The sequence below is a fragment of the Schistocerca piceifrons genome, chromosome X (assembly GCF_021461385.2).
Source record: "Schistocerca piceifrons isolate TAMUIC-IGC-003096 chromosome X, iqSchPice1.1, whole genome shotgun sequence".
NCBI classification, from domain to species: Eukaryota; Metazoa; Arthropoda; class Insecta; order Orthoptera; family Acrididae; genus Schistocerca; species Schistocerca piceifrons.
The window spans coordinates 620,811,930-620,825,358 of record NC_060149.1 but is presented as its reverse complement, the minus strand read 5'-3'; the positions used below and the strand labels follow the sequence as shown (position 1 = coordinate 620,825,358).

The 13,429-nt window shown below is 45.6% G+C and overlaps 1 protein-coding gene across 1 annotated transcript; it reads left to right on the top strand.

The window, feature by feature from the left end:
* Positions 1 to 11,178: 11,178 nt before the first annotated feature.
* On the top strand, positions 11,179 to 12,765 carry LOC124722557 (putative leucine-rich repeat-containing protein DDB_G0290503). The gene has a single exon (XM_047247698.1). It carries the CDS (start codon positions 11,179 to 11,181, stop codon positions 12,763 to 12,765), a length of 1,587 nt encoding a protein of 528 aa, XP_047103654.1.
* Positions 12,766 to 13,429: the final 664 nt, after the last annotated feature.

Here is a 13,429-nt window from a genome sequence, read left to right as displayed (position 1 = left end):
CGTGGGGATGTTTGTAAGAGGCTTGTGTCGTTGTGGTGGGATGCTTGGTCATCCCTCCAAGGAAACAAGCTCCGGGCAGTAAAATCGCTCCCAACTGCTTGGACAATATCCTCCCAACCATCTCGGCGAGAGGAGGTCCTTCTGACCAGGTTGCGGATTGGGCATTGCCGGTTTAGCCACCGCTACCTGCTCTCCGGTGACTCAGCCCCGCAGTGCCCTTGTGGTCAGGCATTAACAGTGCGCCATGTTTTATTGTCGTGTCCCTGCTTTAGTCAATCTCGTGTTGTCCTGTCCCTGCCATCTACTTTACCGGATATTTTAGCTGACGACGCTCGAGCAGCTGCTCGTGTTCTGCGTTTTATAACTTTGACTGGCTTGTCCAAAGACATCTAACCTTTTTACTTATTTTATCTGCATCTTTGTCAGGTCTTTCTGGTGTCCCCCCCCCCCCCCCCCTTGAGTTTTACTAGATTCCATGTGCTCTAACAACGGTGACTGGGCGTTAATGACCTCAGAAGTTGAGCGCCCTTAAACCCCACCAAAAAAAATCACCAACTTTATGAGCTGCTTGAACGTATGGTGTCGGTGGTTGGGTTGGGTTCGGGAGTCACGTGGCCTACTGGCTCTGTGTCAGGGTCGCTCTACCACTGATAGTCTTGTGTCCCTCAAGTCAGCAATCTGAACAGCCTTTTCCAGATGGCAATGTCTGGTTGCCGTCTTTTTTGACTCATGTAAAGCATATGACATGACATAATGTCCTTGCTACATTGTATGAGTGGGGTCTCCAGGGCCCGCTCCCGATTTTTATCCAAAACTTCCTGTCGCTCTGTACTATCCGTGTCAAAGTTGGTGCCTCCCATAGTTCCCCTCCATATTCAGGAAATGGCGTTCTGCAGGGCTCTGTATTGAATGTCTCTCTAATTTTAGTGGCTATTAAGTCTAGCAGCAGCTGTAGGGCCGTCGGTTTCACCTTCTCTGCATGCAGATGACTTCGAAATTTCGTATTGCTCTTCCAGTACTGGTGTTGCTGAGCGGCCCCTACAGGGAGCCATTCACAAGGCGCAGTCATGGGCTATAGTCCACGGCTTACAATTTTCAGCCGCGAAGTTATATCATGCATTTGTGTCGGTGTCTCACTCTTCATCCAGAACCTCACCTTAATGGCAATCCACTCACTGTAGTGGAGACATATCGATTCTTAGAACTGGTTTTCGACACCTGATTGACTTGGCTACCTCACCTTCGTCAGTTTAAGCGGAAGTGCTGGCAACACCTCAATGCCCTCCGCTGCCCGAGCAACACCAATTGGTGTGCAGATAGCTCTACACTGCTGCAGCTCTACAGAACCCTTGTTCAATCCTGCCTCGACTATTTGTCTGTTTACGGTTCGGCTGCGCCCTCAGCGTTGCGTTTACTCAACCCAGTGCACCACTGTGTTGTTCACCTAGCGATGGGAGCTCTTAGAGCGAGTCCAGCGACTAGTGTCCTGGTGGAGGCCAGGGTCCCTCCATTGAAGGTTAGGTGTGCACAGCTGCTCGCCAGTTACGTTGCACACGTTCGTAGTTCTCCTGCACATCCGAATTACTGTCTCCTTTCCCTGACCACGGCAGTTCACCTCCTGCATCGGCGGTCCAGGTCAGGGCTTACGATTGCAGTTCGCGTCCGGTGCCTTCTGTCTAAACTGGAGTCCTTCCCATTACTACCGCTCCTCGAGGTCCATTCACGGACAGCTGTTGGTGTACACTTAGACCACAGATTCTTCTGGATCTTTCGCATGACCCTATGGGCTCAGTTAACCCTGCAGCTCTCCGCTATCACTTCCTCACGATTCTCGACATGTACCAGGTCTATGAAGTGGTTTACACAAACAGTGTAGTTTTAGCACATGTCCTTTGTCCCTCTGGGTCCACCACCCTAGTACTTTCAGGGTGGAGTTTTTCATGTATTGCGGAGTGGCAGGCTTCTCTTCATTCTCATGGTCAGCCAGCCATGGTAATGTCTTGTTTTGTTCTTTTACGTGTTTTTTGGGTCTCTGTGGTTTTCTTGTCCGATTTTGTCCATTTTAGTGCTTGTTTCCTTTCTGTCATTCTTGTGGTTTTCTCCTTTCTGCCAGCTGTTTTTTGTATGTCTCGATTGTTTTACTCCCACCCTTGAGGAATTATTTTAATCTGAACGTGGGACGGATCACCTAGCAATTTGGTCCCTCGCCCCCCTCTTTTAAACCAAACCAAACAACCAACCAATAAACCAAATTCCCTTTCCAAGTAAAAATACTCTGGCGTCCCCCTGAACCATAATAAAAGTATGTCAGCGCTTTTAAAGGCAACGCATTTAATTTTCTTTCTATTGATGTTATACTGATCGAGAAATAATGTGCAGTCTGAAAAGAGGTCGCAGTGCTCTGTGGGCAGAGATATATAATTATATTAGAAATTGCTGTACTTTGTGCCTTGTCTCACTACTGCCAATCCTAGCGATCTGTTGTTTGGTAGAAAGCTTGTTACTGAAATGCATTCTCGTAACCGTGAAGGCAGATCTTGCACATGAGCTGTGTGTGTGCGTGTTCTTGCAGCCATTTTGTATCACATTTGGACGTGAGAATCTTTCAAATGCGCTTTCATAAGTTGTTCGCGTTCCGCGTGACACTTTTATCACAGCAGATAATAGGCACGTAAGCTAAGTTGTCAGTAATACACTAGACGCTGCCACTACACCGCCGTTCCAGCCTGGAAGTTGATGTGGTCGTTTAACTCTCCCCGCAAATCTGAAGTATTGTAATGCTAACTGTGTAAGATTTACTGATCCTCACCGCCGTAGGTCCATTGCGCAGAAGTGGAAAGAGATTGATAGACATCGTGTTGCTTTTCACTGCTTTAAGTCTGGGCGAATTTGAACTAAACAGGTTTAAATTGAATTCGTATTCATTATTATGAGTACCAGATCTGAACGTGACCGAATTCGTAAGGCGCTTTCATAAAAACCTTTTCACTTCCGTGTGACAATTATACCATAGCACATGATCGTCATGAAACATATGTTACCAGCCATGCTGCAGCTGCTTTCTCCTACGACCGCGACCCCCTGGCAAGGCTTTGCGACCCACAGGTTGAAAAACACTGGTCTAAAAGATAACCTATAATGTTGAAACAGCATTTGCGTTACTACCACGATGGTTGTAGTGGCGGTATGCATGTGAACAAATAGAGAATTCATTATTTTCAACGTACACACCATGCGATGAAAAGTATCCGGACACCTGTCTGAAAATTAATAGTTCGTGGCGCCCTCCATAGGCAATACTGGAATTCAATTTGGTGTTGGCCCACCCTTAGCCTTGATGACAGCTTCCACTCTCGCAGACACACGTTCAGTCAGGTGTTGGATGGTTTTGTGAGAATGAAGTCTTTCGCTGGAAGATTTCAAGGGGAATTCCAGCGCATTCTTCACGGAGTGCCGCAATGAGGAGAGGTATCGATGTCGGTCGGTGAGACCAGGCATGAAGTCGGCGTTCCAAAACATCCCAACGTTATTCTATAGGATTCATGTCAGGACTCTGTGCAGGCCAGTCCATTACAGGGATGTTGTCGTGTAACCACTCCGCCACAGATTGTGCATTATGAACAGATGCTCGATTGTGTTGAAAGATGCAGTCGCCATCCCCGAATTGCACTTCAGTAATGGGAAGCAGGAAGGTGCTTAAAACGTCGATGTAGATTCCGAACTTTGCTTGTTTATTTTCTACGTACATATGGAATATCCAGCGACCTCCAAATGCTTTCAACATTCTGTAGATTGTTAAATTTTCTCCAACCTGACAATTCTATAGACACTTTGCGACAAAAGAATCAAATATTTCATGAATCGGGGTGAGATTCATACTTAAACGTATTTGAGCGGGTTTGAATGTCGTCCAACCTTACTTTCCTAATCGGAAAAAGAAATACGTGGCTCTAAAAATATCAGCTGTGCCATCAGTGCCCCACATTTCCTGGCCATTCAAATGACATTCTTCATACCAGCGATGTATAAAATGCGTAGTAACTCTTAGATCTGTAGAATGTCTTCTTACAATCTCTTGAAAATCGATGCTTGGTTTTTAAAATGAATATTCCTATATGTAACTGTCAGTCAGCATTACACCTAAAATGTTTTTAAAAATTACGAATATTGGAATATACGAGGGTTGTTTAAGTAAGGGCCGTTCGCGCTTATAGTCCCTAATCTAAAAAACCCCATGTGCACACTCGAAGTACTGTGCTACCCATGTAGCTGCTTCCTGTGTATAGTGCTCCCCTGATCTATCGAGGGGCATCCTACAACCTTCCACCCCATAGCATAGGTCGAGGAATCTACAACCATTTTCGTCACAGAGTCGATGTAGCCTCTGGTTTAGAGTCTCCAACCAACTCCAAACCAGATGACCCTGGTCCACCTTGGGTATAATGTTGCAAATCTTCAGCTTGGCTTCCACTCCTCGAGAGATGGAGGCTGCCTTTGCCAATTAAGCAAGAACCCAAGTATTTCCTCAGAACCCCAACGACTGGCATCGTTGGTGCCGACATGTGCAACAATCTGCAGCTGGCTGCACCCCGCATGCTCGATAGCTGCCGAAAGAGCCTCTTCCACATCCCAGACAATCCCGCCCCCCCCCCCCCCCCAAGCAAGTGCACAGAGTGAACGTTGGAATTCTTCCTCCCCCCCCCCCCCCACCACCCCCCAGCCGCTATGTTCCTGAGGGGCTCCATGGCCCACCTAACATTTGAGCACCCAATAACTAACAAATCCGTATCCCCATGTGCCTGTCCAGACATTGCTAAAGGGGCGGCCACTATCCTGATTCTGATCCAGCTAAGCCCCCCCCCCCCCCCCCAAGCATCAGACAGCACACTGAATCTATTAGCAAAGTGCATGGGATTTGGTAGGAGCCTGCATCCCCCATGCAGCCTTAACCTTGAGGTGAGGTTTGAGACATCGACACAGTCCACCACCCACACTGAGGTTGGCTGAGTGACAGAGCTGTGACATCCCCCTGCACATGTAGTACAGCAGAGGCTGCCCCAGGGACCCCATCCTCCATGCACCTTAAGGTAGCACTTTGGAGCCTGTTGACTTTGGCCAACAAAGGTTCCAGCTGCGTTTGGACTGTGGAAAACTCCTCCTGCATCTGCACGCAAGAGCCACATTCCCTATCCATCTAGTTAATGTGATTTACTATAAGAAACTTAAGGAAACCTACTGCCACACAAGGGTGTCAGAAGACACTCAACAATAAAAATGTACGGTAGAAGCTAGATCTGGTGCTTCTTTTCCTGCTAGGGGTCATCTAGTGAATAGTAAAGGAAAAATAGTGACCTACAGTAATCTGCTAGGAGCTATCAAGTGAATAAAGCTACGGTAAGCTAAGCCTGTAGATTATCCCTCGTATTTATAATGTAAACAAACGTTCATTTACACGCGAAAATGACATAATAAAACTATAAAAACTGCTACCTTCAATGTATCAGGTCTAGATGATACTAATAAACGTAAATACCGAGTATTGTACACTGACAGATGCAGGTACAAAACAAAACCTTTAGCTAACAATAAGAGTTCAGAATGTAAAGCACAAATACCAACTCTACTTTCTAGGAACCGATGGGCTTACAGTACATGATCACTAAGGCCAACAACATGCTAAGGAATTTAAGGAGACGGCGAGGTGAGTCTCTCTGCTAATTAAACTGTATGTAACGAGGGCTCAGAAGTTGTACTAAAACACTGATTTACTCAGATATTGTAGTGTAACACTGATTTACCACGTATTTTAAGTTTGCTTAACTGTTAACGCTCGCAGGTTGCGCTAGTCAAACATACACATGTGCGGTTAGAATTCACTGTCAGTATCACTTTTCCTAATAAACGTATAAAAACTGCTACCTTCAATGTATCTACTCTAATTGACACTAATAAACGTAAATACTGATTACTGTACGCTGACTTAATTGATAATCCCGCGTATTAACATCAGTTAAGAATGCAAACAAACGTTTGCATTAATGCGAAACTGTCCAAACAGAAGTTTCGCTTTTCCTACTCAGACGCAAATAAAAACTGAAACCTTCAATTTATCAAGTCTGACGCTAATGCACGTAAATACTATAGAATACAGCAAAAACAAATTACTAGCTGAATTACTTATCTCGTAACACAGCAAGCGAAATGAGCTCGTAGCCGGCGTCAGAGCTGTCAACTTTGTGAATGCTCAAACGACGTTTGTATAGGTGCGCGGGAGCTAGATTCATCGCAATTTCTTTCTGACCTCCGGTGGACAACAAAGTGATTCACTGGAAACTGCAGAGTGCAAAACTTTCTCTCACTGTGAACACATGATCACTGTGATATTTGACACAGAGAAGGCTTCCCCCAGGGGGCTCGCCACACTTGGCGGTTTCGTGCTTGGCTGCCACGGGGCCCCAGCCTTTGCAGCACTTTTTCCATTCTGTGCTGTATGTCTATCATCTTACTAATATTTTTCTCCTCCCTTGGGGAACATGTCTGGGGTATTATTGGGAATGTTCTGCATTCTGTCGCTGACCTGCGAACAGTCTCAACTTTCTTTTTGGCTCCCTTTTCCTTTCTTTGTTTCCCTTCTCCACTCGTTCCTCCGTTTCGGTGTTTGAGGATCCTCTTGTTTCCTCTTCTTCCTCCCTGTGTGCTCCTAAAGGCCGGCCCATGCGTCTGACGAGTAAAAGGTGATCTCAACACTATCCATCATCATGGCATCTGTTTGGCCATGGACGCCTTTCACACCAGCCCAGTTTATGCATCTGCACGCCCATCCCTTTTACGCCATCTCAACACTATCCATCATCATGGCATCTGTTTGGCCATGGGCGCCTTTCACACCAGCCCAGTTTATGCATCTGCACGCCCATCCCTTTTACGCCATCTCAACACTATCCATCATCATGGCATCTGTTTGGCCATGGACGCCTTTCACACCAGCCCAGTTTATGCATCTGCACGCCCATCCCTTTTACGCCATCTCAACACTATCCATCATCATGGCATCTGTTTGGCCATGGGCGCCTTTCATACCAGCCCAGTTCAGAGACTGTGTGCTGAAGCAACTAAACTACCGCTGTCCTACAGCTGTGACTTTCTCCTCAGCAGGTATGCATGCCGTTTGCCTGCCATGCGTGGCCACCCCTCCTGTGTCTCCTTCTTTGATGATTCCTTGAAATGTCAGTATGGGGTTCGTCCGTCTGTTACCTCCTGGAGTCGGTTTTCGCCACTTGCTACGGCAGTTTAACTACATGCTACCTGCAACTTTTCCCGTGGGTGTGAACCCTTGACCACCTTGGCTTCGTGAAGCGGCCCATGTTAACCTCGTCCTTCATTTGCTTTCTAAGGACACTACTCCAGCCTCAGTCTATCGCTTTCAGTTTCATGACTTTCTCATGGAACTCGGCGATAGTACCTGACCGACCGTGGGGTCGGGTGTGCCTTCGTCATTGGCACCTCTCTTTTGATATCAGCTTCCGGCACACTCCACCGTACTTACTGCCGAGCTTTCTGCTCTGTATCAGGCCATGGAGTACATCCGGTGACACAGCCTTCCCAAATGTGTCCTCTGCTCAGACTCACTCAGTGCCCTCCAAAGTATCTGTGCGCTGTACACTTCTCATTTCTTAGTGCAGTGGGTCCAGGAAAACTGTCACTTGATCACGTTTGGTGGAGCCAATGTCATGTTTCTGTGGGTCCCTGGACATGTCGATCTGCCAGGAAACAAGGCTACTGACGCTGCTGCCAAGGCTGTAGTCCTCATACCTCAGCCTGCAGGTACCTATATTCCCTCCGATCTCTGCATTGCCGTCAGTCAGGAGGTGGTGTCCCATTGGCATCACCAATGGTTTCACCTTAATGGGAATAACCTTAGGATTATTAAGCCTCTCCCGGCGCCTTTGACGACCTCGTCTCGGGCCTCCCGCTGGGGGATTATTTTAACTCTGCTGTGTATTGGGCACTGCTTTTTTAGCCATCTTCATTTGCTCCCCCACCACGTTGTACACATTTCTCCCAAATTTTAACTGTCCACCACTGCTGGAATGCCTTTTTTTACCAATTTACGTTCCAGCTTGGGTTTGCCATCTGATTTATCAGCTGTTTTAGCGAATGATGCATGGGGTGTCGACCGCGTTTTCCTTTTTATCCACCGAAGCACTATGGCGAAGGCCATTTAATTTTTTTTGGACCTCCATTTTTGTATGATGTTTTTTACCCCTTCCTCCCCGTGCCTTTTTTAGCTGTCCCCTATTCTGTCCATTGAGACTGACTTACAGTCGTTCCCCTTGTCTCTGTGTTCGTGTCTCTAGTTCTGACTTGGGCGCATATGACCCCAGTAGTTTTTTGCGCCCAAAAACAAAACGGAGGAGGAGTGCGATACCACCTGGCGACATCACATCCTGTCTACTTTGCATGAGTGATATTTCTGGCTTGCTTGCCCTTTCGCCCAGAATTTCCTATTCCTCTGGCTGTTGTGGGGCCCTGGATAGGTTCGCCAGCCATTGTGACAGCGGTTCTAGGCGCTACAGTCTGGAACCACATGACCGCTATGGTCGCAGGTTCGAATCCTGCCTCAAGCATGGATGTGTGTGATATGTCCTTAGGTTAGTTAGGTTGAAGTAATTCTAAGTCTAGGGGACAGATGACCTTAGATGTTAAGTCCGATAGTTCTCGGAGCCATTTGAACCATTTTTGGATCGGTTCGTCCCCTGCGACCAACACCTACAGGAAAATGGGGTCCTTCAGGGATCGGTTCTGAGCGTAGATCCCTTCGCTGTTGCAGTCAATGGTATCTTGGCTCTAGTGGGACACGCAGTCTCACCATCGCAGTATGAGGACAATCTTTGCCCATATTACCACAATACATGTCTGCCCCTGTAGCGCAGGGGTGGCGTTACCGCTTACCACGCAAGGGGGCCCGGATTCATTTCTCAGCAGGGACTGGGTGTTGTGTGTCCATTTTCATTGACACCCAAGTCGCCGATGTGGTGATATCCCGGCCAATAAATACCATACGATTATTTCGTTTCACCACAATACATAATCATGCGCTGAAGAGCGCCAACATCAGAAAGTACAAAACCTGGTACTGTCGGAGTCATCAATGTAAATTTTTTCTCACCAAAATTTGGGTAATGCAATTCTGTCGATTGAGGACCGTGCGTCTACACTCAGTAATTTACTTAACGTCGTTAAAACCTTCCAATTTTTGGGCGTTTTGTTTGGCTTAATATTGTTAAGTTTCTCGGCAGCACGTTCTGGGGCCCAATGTGCACAGTTTGCGAGTCCTACAGAGCTTCTATTTTATCTCACTTGTGCTATGGATGTGTTGCTTGCGGTTAGGCGGCACCATCAGTACTGAGCTTAGATCCTGTCCATCAGTGATGTGCATCTGGCAACCAGAACTTTCCTTTAAGAGTTATGAAGACAGCCTCCTAGTGGAAGCTATCACTTGACCACTCATGGTCAGACGCCAGAAACACTGAGTGATATGCAGTCACAATCTGGCAGATGCCTACCCATGCGTATCACTGGACTGTTAACGTATCGTCCAAAAATGGGCAAAACAGCTGGGATGCAATTGAAGGTTCCATACAAGGGCCTTCAACTGCCCCTCCTGTCTGAGGACAGGCACCCCTCATGGTGAGTACTCGCGCCTATGATTGAGATGGACCTCTCCTGTGGACCCATGGAAAAGGCGAAGCACTCCTGCACCACACTTATTCCATTCTGTTCTCCATGACTACCCAAATTAGACCTGCATCTAGACAAATGGAACGAAAATTACACGGTCGGCTTTGCTTTTGCACACGCAAGGCCCTGAAAATTCTATGCCGAATGATTGCAACGTATGCACAGTAGAGTTGGTGGCCATATCACAGGCTCTGCAGTATTTCCTGGTTTACAGAGACTCCACGAAACACTTCAAACGCATCTCAGTACTCAGCCAAAAACCTTCTGTTCCCTAAATTACAAAAACCCATTAGTTGACCTCTACAGCTCTGGAATGAAAGTAAGTGATGAGGACACCAAGCCATGTGGGTATTCAGGGAAATGAACTTGGTTACAAACTGACTACAGACGCAACCACGGGAGACAAACTTGAACTCAGAGTACTTGGCATTGGCCTAAGATTGCAACTGTTCCATCAGATTTTGAAAACCTTGGATATGGAATGGCAGCTACCACTAATCTCCACAAGCTGAGTGCAATAAAGATGACGACCAGGGCCTGGAATACTTCTCTGCAGTCCTCTAGAAAAGACGTAATTGTACTGTGCCGACTGTTTCTCGCAGCACCAGACTTAGCCACGAGTTCCTTTGTGCGTCAAGAAGCCTGCCCTTAAAGCAGTTGTGGCAGTCTTCTCACGATGACTCATATTCTCACAGAATGTGCCCTGCTGGCTAATTCGAGAAGAGCCATCAACCTGTCCACCTAGCTACCCCAGATACTTGCGGACGATGGTATAGGTGCTGACAGACGTTAACTGAGGAAAAGAGAATTTTATTTAAAATTTTTGTGTGTGTATCTAATTGTTTCAGCTAAATGATTCTTTAGCCCATTGTCATTTTCTCGCAAAATTTTAGTAATATTGTCTGGGACGAACCTTCTTAGAGTATTCTTAGTTTTACGCGAATTTCCTGTGCAACGAGGGACTGACAACCCAGATGTAGAGTTCCTTTAAACACGTAGTCGCTGTCAACAAATCTTATTTCATCCCTAATTGATATTTTGCTATGAACTTCACATATTGTGCCAAAACAAATGTGAAGATTTTAGAAATGGATTTAGTGTGCCTTATTTAAGGAATAATTTAGTTATTCAGCAGGAAACAAACATAACAAGCTGTGATTTCTTTTTGTTGTAGGCTGTCCTGACACATCGGTCGAGGCTATAAACTAAAAGAAGTAAGCACGTTAAACGACTAGACTCGACGTCTTGGAAGAAATGGGCCAAAACTATGGGAAGCAACGGAACCTCACTCCAGACAAAAACCACAAGCCTATCAGTCAGCAAATGGAATTGCCTCTGACTAGACAGATTTCTTGTCATGGTCAGCGTCAGGAAGCAAACTCAAAAGCTTCACTGACAGAACCGTTGAGTGTGTCACAGCATTCACATCTGGTGGAAATGGCTCAAGAAGACCAAGAGTGGATGGAAAGCATGGCTGCAGTCCAACGACAGTTCAGAGAGAAACTGGCATACATGGAGAAATATTTGTCGCAACGATTCGGCGAACTGAAGAGTCAGCTCAATCGGACAGTTAATATTGTAGAAAGCACAGTTGAACAGAGAAGATCTTCAGTTAAAGATCAGGTTGAAGTAAGACTTTCTCTGGTGGATGAGGTGGGGGAGAGACTGGCGACAGTACAGAAGCAACTTGGGGAAAAGATAGTGAACATGCAGTCAACCTTAGGTGAGAGATTAGTTGCAGTTCTAGAGAAGCAACGCCAAAGGCTAGTCGACGTACAAGAAAATCTGAAACGGCAGCATACAGCTGTGAGTTTCTCAGTCGAACCAAAGCTTATAGAAGTGCATGAGCAAGTGCAAGCGATGGTTCTAACGATGGAGAAATATTTAGATGACAGAGATGAAGAGGAGAAAAATCAGCTCATGGTGTTGCTCCACGAAGTAAGTGATCGAATAAACCAGAATTTGGTGGACGAGGAAAAACAGTTACAAGGAAGTTTCATAGAACAGAGAGACGAGCTGAAGAAAATGTTTGACAATGTGCAACAGAGATTCGACCAGAGATTGACTTACTTGCGAAGCATGAGCGTCCCTAGTCTAGATGAGGTGCAACGTGCTGTGGATATGAGGCTCAACAGTGTAGAAGAGCACTCTGACCTCAGGTTAGATGAAGTCCACACTTGTCTTGAACAGTGGTTTGAAGAGGTAAAGGATCTCATCGAAAGGAGGTACGAGTATTTAAGAGAATTTCTGACCAAAAGGTTGGATGAAGTGAAAGACGAACAAGAGCAAAGAATAGAAGAAGAATCCATCTTCACACAACGGAGGCTCGATCAATTAAGGGAGCAAGTGGTGCAGCGGCTAAATGAAGTAAAAGACAAGCTTGAACTGAGAATGGATGAAGTCGAAGGTAAGGTGCTGGATCTAGTTAATCAAATGCAAAATCAGCTAGACAGCAGTCTGGACGATATGAAAGAACTAACTGGACACAAATTCGATCAGGTACAACAGCTGACATGGCAGATGCTTGATCAGCAGCAGATTCTCTTGTGGCAAGGCTTCAATGGTGCCGCAGAAAAACTTGAACAGGGAATCGAAGAGGTCGAAAAGAAAGTAGAGCAGAAGCTCAGCTGCATAGAGGAGCAGTTAGATCTGAGGTTAAGTGAAACTGATCAAGCTATGAGAGAGAGACTTAAAGAGGTCTTGGATCAGCTGGAGCGGAAACTGGAGGAAGTTAGCTATGATGTAACAGAAATGTTAGTGGAGCTGTTGAACGAAACTACGTCAAGAATTAAGGAAATTACAGGCCATCTGGAGACGAGGGATCTCGAGACGCGGAGCCACACTGCCCACAGATTTGGCGATGTGGACGATCAGTTGAAGTGGAGGATAGATGAGGCGCGCGATCACATACGGTATAGATTACAGATGATGGAGTCACAGATTCATGAGAGGATAGGCGACGTGGTAGAAAAAGTAGAGAATTCTATAGATGATACAGAAAAATGGCTTCAACTACTCGAATAACACTTGACCTGTAGTTTAGTAGAAAATATGTATGTTCATACATGCAGGCACTACATCAATTAAATGTTAAAGGCAAAACATCGTTGCGGGCACGGCGATGCAAATCTACTTGCTGAGCATGAAACTGATGATTAAATAGGCTTTGTGGAATAATTTTACTGCTTTTCTCCAAAATATTGCTACTGTTCTCAATTTCCATTTGTATATGACTTTCATATTTTAGCCTTGCCAGTGAGAACAGTCTTAGAAAGCTTATATCGATACAGCCTACTTTGGATGTTAAACGGAATTTCGTAGTAGTGTGAGTAGCGTATTAAAATAGATGAAGTACTGAAGCAACCAGTTCTAACACAATAGTAATAATAGAAATAATTTTAGTCCATCTCAAGCTCAGAGCAGCAAACTGTGTCTGTGATGATACTAAAAGTAAATGGTTGCGAAAGCAATTGTGCTCACATTAGGCAGTGCTAACTGCCGTTTTAAAAGAACTCTATAATAAAAAGGTTTTATAGGTGTGTGCAAAATAGATAACGAAGCTTTAATGTATATTACATGGTATTCGTATAGAATTTTACTAGGTTAATAAGTCATCTTGATGAGATCAGGAATTGCATGCATGTTGGGAATAAATTCCACGTGTTCCATAAAACTTTGATGTTAAAAG